The sequence below is a fragment of the Rhipicephalus sanguineus genome, chromosome 6 (genome assembly GCF_013339695.2).
Source record: "Rhipicephalus sanguineus isolate Rsan-2018 chromosome 6, BIME_Rsan_1.4, whole genome shotgun sequence".
Taxonomy (NCBI): domain Eukaryota; kingdom Metazoa; phylum Arthropoda; class Arachnida; order Ixodida; family Ixodidae; genus Rhipicephalus; species Rhipicephalus sanguineus.
This window is the reverse complement of record NC_051181.1, coordinates 106,349,902-106,371,108: the sequence shown is the minus strand read 5'-3', so window position 1 is coordinate 106,371,108 and position 21,207 is coordinate 106,349,902. Positions and strand designations below refer to the sequence as shown.

Below are 21,207 nucleotides of genomic sequence, written 5' to 3'. Positions count from 1 at the left end.
CCCCTGTTTCTTATCTAGAGGACTTGGGGCGCCAGGCGTATGCGTGCATATGTTGCTATTGCATCCTTGCACAGCACATCGTTACCTCAGCTAGCGAGGCAAGCGCTCGGCGTTAAATGCTATCCGCATCGCCCCGTTGCCCGTTGGACACTGTACTCAACGCGTTCACCAACGATGATATGCACCTCACAACTCGGCGCGCAGCAAGAATTAAATTCTCACGAAAATAATTCAGAGAACGCATGCAAGCGCGGAACACCAAAACACGTGAGGGGGCGTGTCATCGCAGATTGCTTCGCCCTTGAATAAAACTTGGTTTTTCGCTATTAGTGTTTGTTCCCGCCAAGCATAGTCGCGCTTTAATCGCAGCCCCCATAACTCACCTTGGTGTTGTCGTTGGCAATGGGTTCTGAACCGCTACTCGCCCGAACCTTTGCGACCTATTTGGATCGACTTTGGTGGGGGTCTCCGGAAATTTCGACCACCTGGGGTTCTGTAAACGTGCACCTAAATCTAAGTACACGGGCGCACCCGCCGCGGTGTTCTAGTGATTTTGGTGTTTGACTGCTTACTGGAAGGTTGGGGATGGAATCGCGGCCGCGGCGGCCGCGTTTTGATGGCGGCAGTATTCAGGAAGCCCGTGTGCTTAGATTTGGGCGCACGTTAAACAACCCCAGGTGGTCGAAACTTCCGGAGCCCTAATTTACGGTGTCTCTCATATTCATATAGTGCTTTTGAGACATAAAACCCCAACAATTATTATTTTCATTTCTAGTGCTTTCTTAACCGTTTAAATGTTTCTTAACCGTCTAAATCGCCGTCGAAGCTCGGAACTTGGATATCAGCGTATGGTGCTTGGGAGATGTGCACGAAATAGCAGGGAATATTCAAGTATAGTTTCCATGTTATCGTTATTCAGAAAAATAACTACAGAATCTGATCATTTTAGGAAGGCGGGCGTTTCGCGTAATGTTTCATCACTGAAAATTTTCGATTACTAACGTCGGTGGTCTAGTTGGCTTGAATTCATGGCACATTGCGTAGCACAACCGAACAAGGACCGATAAGGAATAAAAAGATGCACTCAGGCTACTGCGCCACAGTGCCATGTGTATGTCATTCTCCCTCCTCTGAAACACGTTCATTGGCGCTACGCAGTGCATAATGAAGATTTCAGAGTTACTAGAAGAACCAGCGAAAACACGGTCGCCAGCAGCTCAACTACATTCAAAGATGTTGTTCGCTTATTGCGCTAATACAGTGATAACCTTGTTTAGGCCGACTGTAACGTGCGTCAAGCGTGAAGGTTATTACCTGGCTTAATGCTGAATGTGATACAAACACTCACACACAGACACAAAAATGCAAAGGCTAAAGGATAAGATAAACAGCATAAATGGCTCTCTTTCTTTTTTTGTTTTAGAAATGAGGGGCAGTGTTGGAGGGCGTCGCAAGCTTTCTCGAGAGCTGAGTAACAGGCTAAAGGAACGAAGCCTAAGACAACCAGCGTTTCCTAATTTTATTTCGCGATACTGATTACAGACAAGCACCAGCAGAACTGTTTCAATCGTCTAACGGTTTATTTTGCGTTTTCTCAATTCGTCATTATTTTGCAAAGTTAGTGAAGTTGACAAAAGGTAACCATGGAACGGAAAAGCGCTCACAACGCAGCAACTAACACACTGTACAAGCTAGAAGCGCTTGCTTTGTATCGTTAGTTCTTGTGTTTATTTATGTACCTAGGTGTCCCGGGCGCTACGTGCATATATGTGTAAAAAGGTGGCCGTTTCTGATTATATCGTTTTAGCACTGTTGCTACCTTACCACACGTCTTCGCTTTCCATCGACGATTATCTCCAAGCTTCAGCCGCAGCACCGTGACTGTTGTGTTGGAAGGTTGTCTTAAACTCTGAGTAGCTTTAGGAATGTAGAAATGTAATAATAATAATAATAATAATAATAATAATAATAATAATAATAATAATAATAATAATAATAATAATAATAATAATAATAATAATAATAATAATAGGAGGAGGAGGAGGAAGAGAAGCAGGCGCGTTGCTCGCTGCAAGGCACGCATATATAGTCTTGCAAGATCTATCCCGGAAGTCGCTCCGCCCGTCACAATCAAGGTTACATATTTCTTATTAACGTGACGTAAGGAGATGGCGCACAAATAAAGGCACAGGCTACTCCTTAGCTTTTAGAGGTGTCGAACATAAAGCATATAAGGTCTAAAATTTCCGAACATAACAGATCTGCACCACATACAATATACAGCTTCAAGAACACCATGACACTATGACGCCTCAAAAATGCAAAGAATAATGTCCCCTAATATGAAGTTCTGAAGTCATGCACATAGGTCGACAAACTCAATCATGAGTAGACACACTCAGACTCACCCAGACTCAGATCGAGCCGTGAGACTGTGTCTGAGCGAGTCCGGGTGAGTAATAGTTTGAGGAGTGTGAGTTCGAGTGAGTCCGGTTGAGAAAAAATTTAGTGAGTCCGAGTGAGTTCGGTTGAGGAAAGTTTTGGCAAGTCCAAGTCGGAGTGAGCTCTAAGCGCAAGATATATTTCTTGGGTGAGCCTTAGTGAGCGCCACATTTGTTTTTGCAGAGGTATGGTGATAAACACTCAACTTCAGCATTACTATCAGTCTTATGTCTGCTCACGTTTACGCTCACGTCTACTCACACATAGTTCAACGCGCGAGCGTTCTTACGCCAGCTCAATATTTATTGACCAGAGGTGCAAGCGACAAGGGCGATGAGGAGAAGAGAGGGCGCCTTTACCTCCCCCTCCCCTCCTCTCCCCTTTAACTCTTTCACGGGATGCTTCTGATAAAAATACCTCATGTGAGTCGTCGCTCAAAAACAATCTAGTTATAGGATTGCAACCATTGATAACTCGTATTTGAAAATACGAGACCAAGAGGCGACAAGTAGCGCACCGAACATGCGAGATATTCGTGTTAGGAAAGCATTCACACCGTGGTCGTAAAAGCTGACTATACGCTAACGGACTCATGAGTCAACTCACTCAGTCTCACTCAGACTCAGCTCGAGCTGTGAGTCAGTCTGAGCGAGTCCGAGTGAGTAAGAGTTTGGTGAGTTTGAGTCCACGTGAGTCCGAGTGAGTCCGACTGAGAAAAATCTTAATGAGTCTGAGTCCGAGTGAGTCCGGTTGAGGAAGATTTTGGCGAGTGTGAGTCCGAGAGAGCCCTAAGAGCAAAATATATCTCAGTGAGCTCTGTATTTTTTGCTGAGCTATGGTAATGCATCATGTAGGTCAATTATCACGTCACATTGGGACGAAACGCAGTACACATTGTCCTCTCCTTGCTGTTCTTTCATCGCATGCATAACAAGGAGGAACAAAGAGCTCAACAACAGGATGATAAACACAGCGCTGACAAACAACTATTCCTTCTTCTAGTTCCAGCCGTACCATATAATAATACCACCGTTCTAGCATAAACGCCTGCTGACCATGCGCTCTCTTACATTTGATAGGTAGCGTCACTAGCTGTGATTCAAAGATGTCGAGGGCATACTCCACGGAACGTCACTTACGACTGCATGCAGAACAATTTTGCACACCAGTTAGCCTAGACTCCTTTCAGCAAATTCATAACATTCTCAGAAACTACAGTAGACGTCACATATACGGACGTAGCATGCCATTCTTTGCATGCCTGGTATCCCTGGCATCTCTGCAATATCCTATCCTGAGGGCTTCGAATGACGTCTAACAGCCCTTCCTTCTCCCTCCGTGTTTCCCGCTTTCGTATATAAAAGGGAGACCCGTCTAGCAACTCGTTCAGTTCACTCTAACACTGCCATGGGTAGCCCACGCAAATTAAAGACACCAGAAGAACAGCGTGAATACAATGCTCGACGAAATGAATAAATTAGTCCTGCTGGAAATGATCGCGGAACCAACCACGGTCTACCACAGCGACCACAAGACGATTATCATTACCATGACTCTAAAGTAATAATAAAACATGGATGAAAATAAAACATGTACTGTCTTGTCAAAACAGCTAATACTTATAATAAATCCCGTTTTATTTTTAACTACATGCAATAATGATGTCACTATATTTATTGACACTCAACCATTTGTCGTCAAATGTCGCCATCGTACACGATTTCAAGTTCAAGAGAAATACTTTGTTTTGTCTCACTTCGAACCCAGTGAGCTCTTCTTTTACGACACTCGTCACATGATCATTTTGTGCTGTATAACCATTCCGTCAGCAGAGAGGCTAACTTAATTTTAACAGCCACTAAATTTAAGTTATTTAAATTAAACGCAAAAGCACACTTTGATCTTAACTAAATGAATGGCTACTTCGCACATGCTGTGCATGTGGATGCTTCATTTGGTCTTCTTTCGCATGGGAATATCTCAAATCGTTCAAGATTGCATCGACACCTCTGCCCCATCAAAAATGGAGTCAAGAAACACAAGACCATTCACCCTCAAGAAAATGCTAGGTCCATGGCCAACTGCGGGTCTTCAGAAAAAAGTGCTTCTCGCCTTCAAGACGTTTCTTGAAGACTGAAATATTTTATGGAAAAATTAATGTATACGATATTGTTGCCTCCCTCTTCATACTGAAAGCAAACTTATTGTACTGTGATCGTGTATCTGATGTTATGCATAATTATTTGTCTTAGTGTGTTTTCTTTTGTGTCAAGCCATAGAGAATATTTGAGTTCGGGCGTCTACATGCGAACTCATTTACCTATTTGAACTTGGACTCCACTACTTGTGTACATGTGAACTTCGTTTATCTATTTGAAGTTCCATGTGGTGATCGATTGTAATGCATTTGTACATCTTATGTGCGTGCCGTTATTATATTTTTTCTAGATATTTTGCCTGCTAAGCGAGAAGTAGCAGCTGCCATTATAATGGCACCAACCTCTCATATTCATCATTTCAATAAAAAAAATTATGAAGAGTTTTGTTCCAAACAGAGAAGCAAAGCATCCAACTACTCACAGGAAGATTTCTCTGGATGAGCCAGTCTGGATGAGCCATTCATGTTTGAGCCAGTCTTGAACCAAGAAGACTGGCCTTTGTGGGACTGGATTCGTGGCCTTTATGGGAATCTAAGGAAGATGAACGCCTCGCAGCGGGGACTCTCGTTTTAACAGTCACGCACAATGAACGTCTGCAGTGGTAGTGGCCGGGACAGGAACCACTGCGTCTCCTTCCTATCTTGTTGTTTTGCTCGCAAAGCAAGAGCTGATATGGGACGTGTTGTGCGGCCTATGACAAGACAGACGCATATTCCTGAAGTGGGCGCCTTCCCTTTCTGCTGACAACGCGACCGACGATGTGTACACCATAGCTTGAGTGCGCTTTTGACTGTAATTATCATCATTTAGAGTCTGATAGGAAATTGGTCACAGTCCAAAAATCTGACTTGGTACAAACCAGCGGCAATCCCTCCCACTTTCTGGTTCGCGGGGCTGCAATACCTTTCATTTTCTGGCTTATCACATGCAATTCGAGCTCGCTCGGATCCGTGAAAACATGAGAAATCACCACTATCATGCGGAAGTCGCTTCTAGCCCCAAATATACCTATTCACGACTACAGAATAATGTCCCGTTAGAAAGACAAATGGGAGCGTCAGTGCCGGCTACTGTCATGAATTATCCCCCATTCTAGAAACCGAAGTGGCGTCAGCCATAGTTTCTGGAAATGAACCTGGCGTTTCGGCGCCTGTTCGGGCCATTTCTCAGGGAGTGACTGTAGTGTGTGTACGCGGCGTCGCTCCGCAAACACTACATACAACGCTACATACAGTGTCCGATACACTACACACGGTTTGCGATACAGTGCCGTTCATAGACCGTTGTGAGGGACTTGCTCAACACGGGAACGTGTTATGAGACTTATGTCCAGCTTAACAAATCGTACTGTAGAATAGAGGACAGGACATGACCAGGACACTGGCGACTGATTTATTCTGAGGTGAAACAATGTACACACGTGGGTGGGACATTCATCCAAGCTCAATGCACTTTTGTGACATACGAAAAGGGATGTTCCTTTTGTGTCGACACCACAGACACGACACTGACAAACCCTTTTGGCCATCTTTTCAGTGCTCACAGCTACATCATTCATCTCATTCATGAAATCCCATATCGGGCCATAAGTTAGCGATACCGGAGCCCCGCGTTTCCTTTTGAAATCGCTCCTTTAGCCTCTTCACCTGTTCTGGAGAGAAGTAGTTCTTCCAGTCTCCCACCGCGCCTTTCCGAACGTAGTATATCTTGTCCGCGGATGCTGCAGCAGGCCCGACTTCCGGACCACGTGCGTTGTGGACGACTTCGTGAAACTTACGCAGGCCTGCGTACTCCTCTCCCTGAAACGCGAAATCAGTCGCGTAGAAATCGTGAATCATGTCATTGGTGTACTTCTTCATCTCTTCGACGCTGCTGTACTTGAGCACGTCCTTGAGAACCTTGCAGTCATTGGCCAACAGGCGGTGCTCGTACTCAGGTCCGAGGAACCTTGCGACCTTGAGTACGGCAGCCTCGGCGTCTTTCTTCATGTCCTCGTAGACAACGAAGAGCACGTTTGGATCAGAGCTGCGTTCGTACCAGTCTCTGTAAAAGGCGAAGTAGTCTCCACTCTCTATGTAATTGCTCATGAAGTTCTCGAAAGAGTCGTCGAAGCTACCTTCGTACCCGTAGGCGGATATCATGAACCAGAAGTGGTGCATCGACACCAGAACGTCGAATGGGTTCCTTATGACGACAATGTACTTAGCTTCGGGGGAATAGCGCATCTGGTGCAGCGGTAGGTGAGTCTTGACGGCACCGGGCCTCTTGACCCATTTCATGCAGTCGGCACCGCAGATCTCGATGAACGGCGAAGCCTTGTAGAACTGTACGGCGTTAGCTGGAGGCACGCCATCATGTTGAATGAGGTACACGATGTGCTGCATCCACGTAGTACCACACTTCACGTAGGTGACGATGAAGAGGTCACCTTGCCGGTGAGCGTAGTCCATGGCCGACTCGATGTACTCGCGATGGAAGTAGCCCGCAAAGGGAGTACCTCTGACCATCATGAGGTTAGGCTGTTTTCTGCTGTTTGGGCTTGGCCCTACACAAAAGAAAATGGTAATTAGTTTTTTTTGTAGCAAGTTCATGCTTACTCTACGAGGAATGCACATTGACTTTGCTAAACATTGATTACACATTGACTTTGCTAAACATTGATGTCGTGTTCTCGGCAAGTCAGGATTATTTCTCCAGCTGTTAGGCTGAAAGACGAGTTTTATACTTTACGTGGTGCCAAAACATAATCATATTATAAAGCTCGCTTAAGTCAGGGATTCCAGAATGATTTTTACCACCCGAGGTTTCTTAACATGCACATCTGGCTGCATAACGCACGATAATTTTTGCATATCGGCCCATATGGCCACCGCGGCCTGGACTGAAACCGAATCCCAATTCTTAGCAGCAAGATGCCATAGTCAGTATTTTTCTACGGCGGGTGCTATAGTTACTACGGGAAAAGATGAAGTTCTTTGTACCTGCCTCACGGCCACTGGCTTTCGTGTGTGCAAGTGATACCCTGTTGTCGTCGTTTCTACAGGTATAGTGGAATCAACCCTGTAGAATACGCCGCGTTTCACTTGAAGTATTCTTCCTTGAAAGCATATCGCGAGTTCTTGCCTCTGAGCACTACAGGTGCCGTAACCAATGCGATCGTATACCACCGCCAGTCTTACGATGAAACGGCGACAGCGCACGCCAGCTGACTCGTAGACTTGGGAACCTAGAATTCATTGTCAACAATTCAGAGCCGACAAATTCGTTAGATAGCTAATCCGCAAACGCGGCACTCATGACATTAAGTGAAATCTATGTAAGCTAGAAATGATAAGCTTTGTTATGTAGTGTTAACGCGTTGTAGAAGATAATATATTTTTTATTTACGAGCCGTTCCACCCGAAGAACTTGTTGAGAAATTTTTGTAGCCCCAAGAAAATTGAAGGCACCGTGCAAAAAATCGTGCGCTTAATGAAGGCGAGGCTGATTAAACCACAAGAACGCACCAATGTACTCAATAGATTTTTTACAGAGTGAATAATGAAAAAAATAAACAAATAAATGAACAGGAGCCAGTCTTTCGTCTGCCTTTTTACCAAGCTCTAGAGCCGCGGACATTGACAGATATGCACCAACTAGCCAAACATCTCATTTTGGTAACTACGCTGCATGGCGCAGCTCTTTCATCGATCTGTGATAGTATAGAATTCGAACCTTCAAGATGAACGAGTTCGTAGCTTTTTGAAGCGTAAAGGAGTACTGATACCAATTTTAAATATTTCCAGAATATTGCTCTAAATAAAAAAAAGCTGGTGTCGAGAACCCCAAAAAGGCTATCGTGGTGCCCGGGAATGCATCGAATGTAATTTCAATACCACTGTCTTGAAAAAGCGCTTTCGTTTTCGATAATGCATCGAATATAATTTTAATATCACTATCTTGAAAAAGCACTTTCGTTTTCGATATCGAGGAGGCGGCTTCGCAGTGACGTGTAAACACAGTCTGACGTCACGGGGAGACAGCAACTCGCGACGGAAAAGCAGCAGCTCTGTCAGTCGCACATGGCTCACATAAAGAACGATATGATAAATTGTCGTCCAGCGAGTGCGACAGCGATTTCTGCGATTTGGGCTGCACGCAGGACTCAGAGTTCGCAAACTCAGTGGAGCTGTGTTGACTAGTCATAATAATGACCATTGCGGTGGGGCTGGCTAGCAGATGCTGGGTGACGTAAAATGTTTTATATGTGTTGGGGGGCTCTGGCTCCAGTGTGGGCAGAGCATTAACACTGCATACCAAGGAAACTAAATTTGCCCCTATTATGATGCCTCAAAATCGTGTCAGTACTCCGTTATAGTTGTACATGAGAAGAACGCTCAAGTAGCTTTAACATGCCGTGCACTACAACTTACCATCCTTTTGGTGCTTCTCGTGCATCGTGCCGGTGACGTGGCTTGGCTGAAAAGACATCGGTGGAAAAGTGACAACTCTTCGTCCAGAGCGAAAACGTCTAATACCTTGTGGCATTAGACAGGCTCTCGGTGCGATCTAATCAGCCGAAGTCAACAGCACGCTCTTCGCCACTATCACCGTAGACAAAACGAACAATCCCGTTGGGAAGGCGGCCTATCGAAGATAACAGGAAGTTATGTTGATTGTTAAAGCGTACAACAATCGACGAATGGACTTTGCCCGCCGCGGTGAATTTATAGCCCACGACCTGGGCGTTTTGCTAGTGTTGAGGATTAGGCAAGCTGGTTCGTGGTTCTTAAACTGGCACAGCGCAGCAAATGAAAGGAAGAGGGAGCTGAGCTGGCCAGAAGGAGGAACAAAGCGCTCTGTTCCCTCTGTTGGCCGGCTCGGCTGTCTCGTCCTTGTGATGCTGGTTGTTCTGCTGCCCAGGTTGTGGGTTCGATCCCTGTCGGTGACATTCTGATTCAAGGTAAATGAAACCGAGGTGTTAAAACTGATGTTCTTCAGCTTCCAGTTATCTACCTTTAGCTTTAATCTAATAACAATGAACCAAAACAAAATAATCAGTGGCTTAACGACAATGTAGGCCAGCATAAGGTGATTGTTTTTTTTCTGAACTGAATCTTTTATTTCTCGTTTCATCGCCTACCATTTCCCTAGCGCCAGGTACCAGGCTGAAGGGCCCAACTTCATGAAAACCCATCTGTCGGTCTTCAATGTTCAATTTCTTTTTCTCTAGTTATGCGAAAGATGCACCAGCGCATATGTCGTCATCTTCTAACACTTTTTTTTAGAGTTTTCTGAATATTAACCTCTTCTTAAAGTTATCAATAAAACCTAAAACCTTGGTCATGGCTGAATTCAAGAAAAATAAGTGAGAGACAAAATCACTTTCATGGCAGATAAAATGATTAACTCACTGTGAAAGCCACGGGAAAAGGTCTTTGTTTTACACTACTTTTCCTTTGTCGCAATGATTTGCGTATCTGTAACAAGCACTGCGCGCGTAGGAGTGCAATAATACTGAGGTTCCTTGTTTGCACAGTCTTACACTTCTCACCCTGGTATTTTATAGCAAGTGTGTCGTTATGCTGAATCGAATCCCGGCTACGGGGGCCGCATTTCGGTGGAGTGAAATTCAAGTGCACTTAGGTTCAGACACGCATTCAAGAGATACCAGGTGGTCAAAATTGATCGACAGTCCCCATCTACGGCGTTGCTTGTAATCGTATCGCGATTTTGGCACATACGACATCACAATTTGATTCAGTTTGCCATCTTACCCTTCAAAATGTGACTGCATTGATGATTAGCTGAAGATATATTTAAGGTGTTGTCTCCGGCGCAGTGAGATGACGTCAAACTGAGTAGTATTCAAAGCCTTTAACGGTAATAATCATTATTAGGAGTGGTGTGGGTTGTTGCAGGGGACCTAAAGCCTTGCAAAACCTCCTGGGAATTGCTCCGCCCCTGCGCAATTTATCAAATATGGTATGGCAAGCCCACGACAACAGGATTTGAACCAATATGCGACAGACTTTACATCATCCACTCAACGTGACTTTGTTCTTCAATCTAAATCTCTCTAAATATCTGCTTTCGTTGTGAAGAAAACGTCTCTTACGCTTGATGTTGGCTTATATCGTGCTTCAGTGGATCTATTAACACCTCCCCTGGAGTTCCCTATAAAGCTCAGCACAGTCTAATAAAAACTCAAAGCTTGGACCATCTCCCCGAAGGGAACCCTGATGGGATGCGAAGCAGCAGCGGTGCGCACGGCATTGACCCGGTTGAAACGGGCGTCGACGCGGGTGCTGGCAGAACGGTTTGAAGCGAAACTCGGTGTAGCGTTTACTCGAGTAAACGTTTGTTTGAAACAAAAAGACACGGGAGGCGGGTTGGGTTTCGTGTAAGTTTCATAAAGAGTTTGGCAAGACTTCGTAGTCGTTGTTTCTTCAGAGTCGAGACACGGGCGCTGGACCGGAACAGGCGTGGGTTTCGCTTTGACTACCACGAGTGAAGCGAGAGAAGTGACACGTTCAGAGGTGTCGCGCGCGGGCGGAGCAGCCGGCACCTGCGGGCGCTACGGCGAGCATGCTGCGGGTGAGGGAGAGAGTGACGTCAGCTTGCACCTGCGAGGGAAACGTGCGAGGGGAGCGTGACGTCAACGCAAAGCTGTGGCGTGACCTACTTGGCAACGCTCCAACACCTACGGCGAGGGGAACGTGTTGCGGCGCATTCGTACGGACGCACGTAACGTACGGCGTTACACACGTGAGTCAAAGATCTGCTTCGCATCTAATAAAGCTTGACGTCACAAATGGCATGCTGCTATATAGTACGTTATGTACCTGGTATCTTTGCAATACCCTACAACACCATTGGAAAGTGCATCGATAATACCGGTAGTCGACAAAGGTTTCCAGCGTTAAGAAGCCATACAATGATTTTCAGGAACGTAACAGATCTAAAAGCAAAGCAGGTGTAAAGAAGTCTCGAGCTGTTCAGCACCTCCAGCGAACAAGAAGTGAGGCTTGAATAAAAATTATTCTCGAAGATACAACCACACGAGTTCCTGAATATGCCGACTAGGACAGAGTACAATGAACCAAAAATATATGTTTGGCATTTGACTGTTTATCGCACTGCCTACCACAATGAAAAACCATTGCCACATAAGAAATGCGTTTCTTTTTTATGCTAGACGCTGCAGTGTCAGTGATCACTGTTTTGCAGGGTAACGGAAAGCTTTTGTGAATGACTAAACAGATTGAGTGCTACTGTTTGTCTCATTCGAGGAAGTTCATCTCCGGCCAGAGGTTGGCGATGTCGCTGCCTTCGGTTTCTTTCTTGAACTTTTCATTTAGTCGTTTGAGCTGTTCTGGAGTGAAGTGGTTCTTCCAGTCTCCGACAATTCCCTTGCGCACGTAGTTGACCTTGTTGGCCGCTTCCACGCCGGCTGAATGGATTCCGCGATGGAACTGTCGAAATCCTTCGTACTCCGGACCCTGGAATTCGAAGCTGCCGCGAAAGAACTCTTGGATGATGTAATTGGTGTACTTCTTCATTTCCTCCACACTGCTGTACTTGACAACGTCACGGAGTCCCTTGCGGTCGTTCTGAAGTAGGTTGGCTTCGTACTCTTCGCCCATGAAGCGAGCGATTCTGAGAATGAGTTCTTCGGGGTTACGCTTGAGGTCCTCGTACACGACGAAAAGCACGTTGGGATCGCGACTTCGCTCGTACCAGTCCTTGTAGAATGTGAAGAAGTTGCCACAATCGATCTCGTCGTTCATGAAAAGCTCGAAGGCGTCGTCGAAGGAGCCGTTGTAATGGTACCCGACGAACGAGAGCCAGTGGTATTGCAGTGATACGATGACGTCACGCGGGTTGCGGGCGACCACGAGGTATTTAGTCTCAGGGCTGTATTCTAACAGCTGCACCGGCAGGTGGGTCTTCAGGGCTCCGGGCTTTTTCATCCACTTCACGCACTCGGCTCCGAAGGCCTCGATGTACGGACTCGCCCTGTAAAATTCTTCCGCGTTCGCCGGAGGCACGCCTCCCGTCTGAATCAAGTATACCACGTGCTGGGTCCATGTGGTGCCGCACTTGACGTACGTGACGATGTACAAATCGTCCTTTGTTGGTTTATACTTTGAGGCTGATTCGATGCACTCTCGCGGGAAGAAGCCAGGCAGAGGCACGCCCTTGTAGTATTGCAGACACGGCTTGTTCGACTTCGGCACGTCGCTTACAGCTGTGACAAAGGAATAAAATTGCAATGAATGCTTGGGTTTCTTCGAAAGGACGCGTTTGAGCATTGGCACAAGCGCTAAGGTTTCGAGAACGCTCCTACTGCTTTTATTTCTTAATACCAGCAATAAGTCTTGGCTTCCAGAGCTTTCATTTGACAATTAGAGCACAAAAAAGTTTACGCAGGGAACAATTAATACCAATATGTTCGAATTCGTTTTTCTCATTCGTAAGTGTTACGATGGCAGGCACGAACATAAGTAGCTAAATATTATTTCTTTTAACGTTTTGTCATTTCTGTACAGCGTTCAATAGTACAAATATCAGAAACTGTGAACGCAAGCGTATGCTACATCTTTCAGTGATCAATCTGGAGCTTTTATACGCTTCAGCTCAAAGCCTGTTAGAGCATGTTTTGGAAGAAAAAGATAAATTGAATGAAAAACATGAATTATCTTCTCGTAAGAGATAATGATTTTGACCAACCCCTTTTTTCCTGAAGTACACACAATAACAATCTCTTATTATGTTTTTTTAAAGGGGTACTGACACGAAAATTTTCAGTTGTCGTTTTTTTACGTCAAATTAAAGGTCAAGCCCTCAGGAGCCTAGAAAAGATAGTGCTAAACACGAGTGCACACTGAAAAAGTAATTACAGTATGTTTTTTAAAAACTAGTTTCGGTTCCTACTGTACCCTAACGCCACAACACGGTATGAGTTTCTTCTCACGTGCTCTCACATATATAGTGACGTTTCCACGGCCGTTCCCCACCGTGGCTCCGTTGGTGACGCACAAGCGGCCATTTTGAATGTCTTACTTTTGGTACCTACCGTCTACACAACTAGCCAGACTGCTGCGTGAAGTCACCAGAATTGGTACTGTAGCCTGACGTCAAGCTAGTGTCGATGTCGGTAGGTGCGCCATGGAAAAATTGACATTGATATCAAAATAAAATGTCTTACCAGCATTTACTGAGCTTCACAGTTGCTCAGAGCCGTCTCTGCATACAGGAGATTTGTGTGGCGGAGTAAACTCGCCTTCGAAAACAGGTGTCATTACCCCTTTAATACCTAATGAACCATCTGTTGGCAAACGTGGTCTTCTTATACAATTCATACGCAAGGAAAATTCCTTGTTTTATATCTGTTCGAAAATGGTGACCTGTTCTTTTTATTTGATGATGTTAGTGACATGGCTATCTTGAGTTGTGTTCGTTCGACGAAGCGGAAAGTTTGCTTTTAACGTTCAGTAAGAGTCACTGTAATTTATTTTCAAGCCTCACGAAACTGCAAAACCGCAAACTTTGCTCGCAAGTGAAGGCATAGCCGCTTCATGAGTTTTTAAAGTGCCGATGCTTCATTTCATTTTCTTACCAGTGCCAAAATTGTCAGTCGTTCAAGATTGGCTTAAGCGCTCTTGTGAATAAAGGATGGAGACAAAGAACACACTGCGAAAGTTTTAGATTCTATTTAATAGAAAAGCAAAGCATCGAAATACTCACAAGGAGAATTTTCCTCCCGGTTCATGGTCGCACAAGTCTTGCAGGGAATGTGAAGAAAGCGTGCCGTCCAAGAGCTTCGTCACCTTTGTGAACCTCTCAACCTAAACAAGTTGAACACCTCACGGGGGGCCTTCCAGTCTCTAGAGTCACTCGCATTGAATGTTAGCAGTTGTGGTGTCCGTGGCTGAAGCCAATGCGTCTCCTTCGTATCTCATTGTTTTGCTCGCTAAACAATAGCCGGCGTGTGATATCTGGTGTGGCCGATGTCAGGACAGTCACTTGCTGATGAAGCAGGCGTCTGTCTGTTGACAAGACGACCATGTACACGCCCGATTGAGCACACCTTTGACAATATTTATTATTTTCGTGACTCTGAGAGGTATCCTGTCGGGGTATAAGTATACAAAAATACCAGTGTGGAGATGCAATAACTCTCGTTCTCTTGTTTATCAGGTGTCATTCGGGCTCTCACGTATCTGTGAAAACAGGAATGATCACCATGGATACGCAGAAGCCGCTACGGCTCTACACTGTACCGATTCGCAACTAAACTATGGTTTTGTTGTGTCAGAGTCAACGAATGAAGTTTGTTTAGCATCCTAGCATTATGGCCCTTCTCAACCTGTGTGCTTTGAGGCTGTCATTCGAATATGCTTTTGAGGATTTCTGCAAAGATATTTGCCCGTTCCTCGTATAGTGCAGAATAATACATCATAACTTTCATTAATCCATCGCGTAATATATTGGTCATAAAAATTACGCAGGTTTGAATTTTGATCGATTAAAAGTGATTGGCTGAAATCGAGGTACTTCAATGATGATAGAGCTAGGCTGTTTATAAAATCGATGTATTTTGAAGAATTAAAGAATATGAAGCCTAAATAAAAGCTCATGTTGTCGATAGCGACAGTTTGAATGTAGTTGAGTGGCAGAGCATTTTCTCGTTGCGTGGGGAGAAACTCCAGGCACCTAAACCATCAACAGACGTGTGCTCCTCTGATGGCAGATGCACGCGCTTTTTGCATTTTCACCTCGGACGCTGAGGAAGGGCATTCGGAGAGGTGAGCACACGAGCCGACGGACGCGTTCGTTGTAAACTCGTGCGCATGGTCCATGCTCGCGCACAACTGCAACGCCACAACTAAATTTCGACCTCTGGGTGGTTTTGGGGCCTTTTAATGATTGAAGGCAAACAGCATATCTTTCTTTGCAATAAGGCATACAGCATACAGCTCAGTATTCGTTTCAGTAAAGAAAACCGCAAAACAAGCATCAAAACCACATGCTGGATGATCAGGCGCCTGCGAACAATGGGAGCACCCTCGCACGCGTTCCCGGTAAAGATTTGGTGATATATATATATATATATATATATATATATATATATATATATATATATATATTATATATATATATATATATATATATATAATGAGCCGTTCTAGCCGAAGAATTGGTTGACAAATTTTTGTACCACAAAGCGAAATGAAGGCACTGGGCAAGAAGCTGATAGAGCCCTTCATGAAGGCAAAGGTGATTAAACCGCAATAGATCACCACAGTACTGGATCGTGTATTTTTTATTTTTTACATAGTGAATTATGACGGATATGGAGAAAAAATAAATGAACAGGAGCCAGTCTCTCTCCTGCTTTTGTTCCAAGCTCCAGAGCCACTCACATTGACAGATATGGACCAACTAGCCAGACTTCGGACCTTGGCAACTACACTGCAGCTCTTTATCGAGCTATAATAGTAGAGAACCTGAACCTTCCAGCTGAACGAGTTCGTAGCTTTTTGACACTTCAGTTGTACATGAGAAGACGTCGCTTTAACAAGCCGTGCACTCCAACTTACCATCCTTTTGGTGGTTCTCGGGCATCGCGCCGATGACGTGGGTTAGCTGAGAAGACATCGGTGGAAAAGCGACAACTCTACGTCCAGAGCGAAAATATCTCCGATTGCGTGTCTAATATCTTATGGCATTAGACGGGCTCTGAGTGCGATCTAATCAGCCTAAGTCAACAGCGCGCTCTTCTCTACGACTATCAGTGTAGACACAATGAACGCTCCGGTTTAATAGGCGAAAAGGTGGCCCATCAACGATAACAGGACGTCTTCTTATGTTGACTGTTAAAGCGTACAAAGATCGACGAAGTGACTTTGCCCGCCGTGGTGACTCAATGGCCCACGACCTGGGCGTTTTGCTAGTGTTGAGGATTATGCAAGTTTGTTTGTAGTTCTTAAACTGGCACAGCGCAAGAAGCAAAATGTAGAGAGCCGAGCCGGCCAGGAGGAACAGATTGTTCTGTTCCTTCTTTTGGCCGGCTTGGCTGTCTCTTCCTTGTTTTTTTTTATTGAATGTGTTTAAGGAGAGGTTGGTGCTTAGGTATGGCTCTGGCTACACCGCTTCTCTTACATGATAATTTGTGTCATGAAGATATAAATAAAGTAATACAACATTCACGCATAGAAATGTCTATTCACAAAAGCAGTCTTCACATGTCATAAACAATGTTCATACACAAGTAACGTTCGCGCTTCGCAGAAGAGTTCGTCTTACAGTTCTTTACAGAAAGTGGCGCACGTTTAACACAAATATACACAACAAATATGCCTTAAGGGCAAGTCTATGTCGCAAATAAAAAAAAAAAAGATCACACAACAGCCACTGGGCACATGCCCGCACTTTTAAGCACAGCTGTCATGAAACACGAGAAACAACGTGAAACATGTGACCAGAAGTATCTGGCAATAATTGACAATGATATGCTGGATGTTATGCTGCCCAGGTTGTGGGTTCCATCCTTGGCGGCGACATTCTGATTCAAGGTAGATGAAACCGAGGTGATAAAACGGGTGTTCTTCCGCTTCCAGTTAACTATCTTTAGCTTTAATCTAATAACAATGAACCAAAACAAAATAATCAGTGGCTTAACGACAATATAGGCCGGCAAAATGTGATTGTTTTTTATCCTAAACAGAATCTTTCATTCATTTTTTCTCGCCTAACATTTCCACAGCGCCGAGTACCAGGCTGAAGGACCCAACTGCATGAAGGCCCCATCTGTCGTTCTTCAATATTCAATTTATTTTTCTCTAGCTATACAAAAGAAGAACGAGGGCATATGTCGTCATTTTTTTACACGCTTTCTTGTGTGTTTTCTAAATATGAACCTCTTCGAAAAATTAGTAATAAGAATTGAAGTCCTCGGCCAGGGCTGAATTCAAGAAAGTAAGTTAGGAACAATAAAGTGCTTTCACAGCGGAACAAACCCACTGTAAAAGCCACGATAAAGAGGCTTTGTTTTAAATCGCTTTTCTTTTGTCTATGTGTCACAAGCATTGCGCGCATAGGTGTGCAATAACCGTAGGTCGGCAGAAAAATTGGAGCTCACTTAGACTCACTCAAGAAATATATTTTGCTCTAAGAGCTCACTCGGACTCAGACTCACCAAAATTTTCCTTAACCGGACTCACTCAGACTCACTAAACTTTTTCTCAACCGGACTCACTCGGACTCAGACTCACCAACCGGATTCTCAGACGGACTCAGCCTCACACTCACCGCTTGACCTGAATCTGAATGAGCCTGAGTGAGTCGACTCATTAGTCCGTTGGCGTAAAATTAGATTTTTCGATCGTGGTGTCAACGCTCTTTAACGCCAATATCTCATACGATGATACGTCTTTTGGTCTTGTACCTTAAAATAGAAGTTATCCGTGGTTTCAATCCAGTAGGGACATTTTCGTGAAATACGCGACTCACATGAGAGATGTTTTCATCGAGAACTTCCAGTGAAAGAGTTTGCGAGGGTGGAAGCCATGACACCCCCCCTCCCTAACACACGCCGCTGAGCAATTGAGGTGGTGCATGAACGCTAGTGCTTTGGGATATGTGTGAATAGACTTGTGTATGAACGTAAGCCAATAAGGCTGATGGTAATGCTGAAAATCAGTAAATAGAAGTCAGTAACACTGACGTTTCTTGTTTGCACAGTCTTGCACTATCCACCCTGGTATCTCATAGCCAGTGTGTCGTTATGCTGAGCCAGAGGACGCGGGTGCGAATGGAATACCGGCTACGGGGGCCGAATTTTGATGGAGCGAAATTGAAGACCACTTAGGTTCATACGCACGTTCATGAGATTCCAGGTGGTCAAAATTAATGCAGAGTCCCTATTTACGGCATGGTTTATAAATGTATCGCGATTTTGGCACGTAAGGAATCAGAATTGGATTTATCTTCCTATCTTACCCTTCAAAGTCTGCCTGCATTGATGATTAGCTAGAAGACTAATTTATGGTATTGTCTCTGGGCGCCATGAGATAACGTCAAACTGAGTAGCATTCAAAGCCTTTAACAGTAATAATGGGAGGAGTGACGTGGCTTGTTGCAGTGGACCTAAAGCCCTGCAACACCTCCCAGCGGGATTTATCAAATGTGGTAATGTAAGCCCACGACAACAAGATTTAAATCAGTGGGCGACGGATTTCGCATCATCCACTCCACGTTGCTTTCGTTATTTCACTGACGCGGATGAACTCGACATCATGAATTAATTTCAGTAAGAGCTGGAATAGCTGTCTATCTAAATATCCACTTCCCTTGGAGAAAAACAACATGTCTTACTCTTGATGTTGGGTTATTTTGTCCTTCGGTGCACCTATTATCGCCACCCTTCGAGTTCCCTATAGAGCTCAACACAGTCTAATAAATAAAGGTTGACGTCACCAAGGGCATGCTGCTATATAGTCCGCGTACGTTATGTACCAGGTATCTTTGCAACACCCTGCAACAGGATGCACTACAACACATCTCATTGGAAAGTGCGTCGATATTACCGGTATTCGACAAAGCTTTCCTTCGCTAAGAGGCCATACAATGATTTTCAGGAACGTAGCAGATCTAAAAGTAAAGCAGATATATAAAAAGACTCGAGATGTCTAGCACCTCCAGCGAACAAGGAGTGAGGCTTGGATAAAAATTATTCTCGAAGATACAACCACACGACTTCCTGAATGCGTAGACAACACAGAGTACAATGAACCAAAAATATATGTTTGGCATTTTGACTGTTTATTACACTGCCTACCGGAATGAACAGTTATTGCCACATAAGAAATGCGTTTTTTTTATTGTAGACGCTGCAGTGTCAGTGATCACTCTTTTGCAGGGAAACGGAAAGCTTTTGCGAATGACTGAACAGGTCTGTATATTGTCTAGCTTCGTCCGCGTAGATGTAGCGCTACAGTTTGTCTCATTCGAGGAAGTTCATCTCCGGCCAGAGGTTGGCGATGTCGCTGCCTTCAGTTTCTTTCCTGAACTTTTCGTTCAGACGTTTGAGCTGTTCTGGAGTAAAGTGGTTCTTCCAGTCTCCTACAATTCCCTTGCGCACGTAGTTGATCTTGTTCACCGCTTCCACGCCGGCTGAATGGACTCCGCGATGGAACTGTCGGAATCCTTCGTACTCCGGGCCCTGGAAGTCGAAGCTGCCGCGAAAGAACTCTCGGATGATGTCATTGGTGTACTTCTTCATTTCCTCGACACTGCTGTACTTGACAACGTCACGGAGTCCCTTGCGGTCGTTCTTGAGTAGGTTGGCTTCGTACTCTTCGCCCATGAAGCGAGCGATTCGGAGAATGAGTTCTTCGGGGTTACGCTTGAGGTCCTCGTACACGACGAAAAGCACGTTGGGATCGCGACTTCGCTCGTACCAGTCCTTGTAGAAAGTGAAGAAGTTACCGCAGTCACTCTCGTCGTTCATGAAAAGCTCGAAGGCGTCGTCGAAGGAGCCGTTGTAATGGTACCCGAAGAACGAGAGCCAGTGGTATTGCAGTGACACGATGACGTCACGCGGGTTGCGGACGACCACGAGGTATTTGGCCTCAGGGCTGTACTCCAGTAGCTGCACCGGCAGGTGGGTCTTCAGGGCTCCGGGCTTTTTCATCCACTTCACGCACTCGGCTCCGAAGGCCTCGATGTACGGACTCGCCCTGTAAAATTCTTCCGCGTTCGCCGGAGGCACGCCTCCCGTCTGAATCAAGTATACCACGTGCTGGGTCCATGTGGTGCCGCACTTGGCGTACGTGACGATGTACAAATCGTCCTTTGTTGGTTTATACTTTGAGGCTGATTCGATGTACTCTCGCGGGAGGAAGCCAGGCAGAGGCACACCCTTGTAGTATTGCAGACACGGCTTGTTCGACTTCCGGCACATCGCTTACAGCTGTGGCGAAGGAATAAAATTGCAATGAATGCTTGGGTTTCTTCGAAAGGAAGCGTTTGAGCATTTGCACAAGCGCTAAGGTTTCAAGGACAACTCCCGCCTGTATTTAATTCTTAATACGAGCAACAAGCCTCGGCTGCCAAAGCTTTCATGAGGCAATTATAGCACGAAAAAGTGTATGCAGGACACTATTTCTACCAATATGTTCGAATTCGTTTTCCTCATTTGTAAGTGGTGCGATGGCAGGCATGGATGTAAGTATAGAAATATTATTGCTTTTAACGTTCTGTCATTCCTGTACACTGTTCAATACGGCAAATATAAGAAACTGTAAACGTAAGCGTATGCTCCATCTATTAGTGATCAATCTGTGGCTTTTTTACGCTTCCCCTCAAAGCCTGTTAGAGCTTATTCTGGAAGAAATAAATAAATTGATTAAAAAGCGTGAATTATCTTCTCGTAAGAGGTAATGATTTTAACCGACCCTTTTTTTTCCTGAAGTACAGACAATAATAACCTCCTAATATATTTCTTAAGACCAAAAACAGCCTTCTGTTCGCAAACATGATCTTCGTATATGATTCCATGCGCAAGAGAAAACCATTGTTTTATATCAGTTCGAAATTAACCTGTGGTGACCTGTTCTTT

General features: G+C 44.8%; 3 protein-coding genes across 4 annotated transcripts in view; 1 reads left to right on the top strand and 2 right to left on the bottom strand.

Annotated features, from left to right (window-relative positions):
• Positions 1 to 21,207, top strand: part of LOC125756112 (uncharacterized) — a 109,155-nt gene that overhangs the window by 54,008 nt on the left and 33,940 nt on the right. The gene's annotated exons all lie outside the window — the stretch shown is intronic.
• LOC119396098 (sulfotransferase 1E1) lies at positions 6,004 to 9,129 on the bottom strand. Its single transcript, XM_037663188.2, has 2 exons — positions 9,014 to 9,129; positions 6,004 to 7,146 (listed from the first exon to the last, which is right to left on the bottom strand). Exons 1-2 carry the CDS (start codon positions 9,126 to 9,128, stop codon positions 6,161 to 6,163), a joined length of 1,101 nt encoding a protein of 366 aa, XP_037519116.1. The 5' UTR covers position 9,129; the 3' UTR covers positions 6,004 to 6,160.
• On the bottom strand, positions 11,843 to 20,559 carry LOC119396100 (sulfotransferase 1E1). 2 transcript variants are annotated; one of them, XM_049416909.1, is made up of 2 exons: positions 19,999 to 20,559; positions 11,843 to 12,271 (listed from the first exon to the last, which is right to left on the bottom strand). In XM_049416909.1, the coding sequence occupies exons 1-2, from the start codon at positions 20,548 to 20,550 to the stop codon at positions 11,864 to 11,866; spliced, it is 960 nt and encodes a 319-aa protein (XP_049272866.1). In that variant the 5' UTR covers positions 20,551 to 20,559; the 3' UTR covers positions 11,843 to 11,863. The 2 variants fall into 2 exon arrangements, with proteins under 2 accessions (XP_049272866.1, XP_037519120.1); XM_037663192.2 differs by lacking the exon at positions 11,843 to 12,271 and having other exon boundaries at positions 19,540 to 20,559.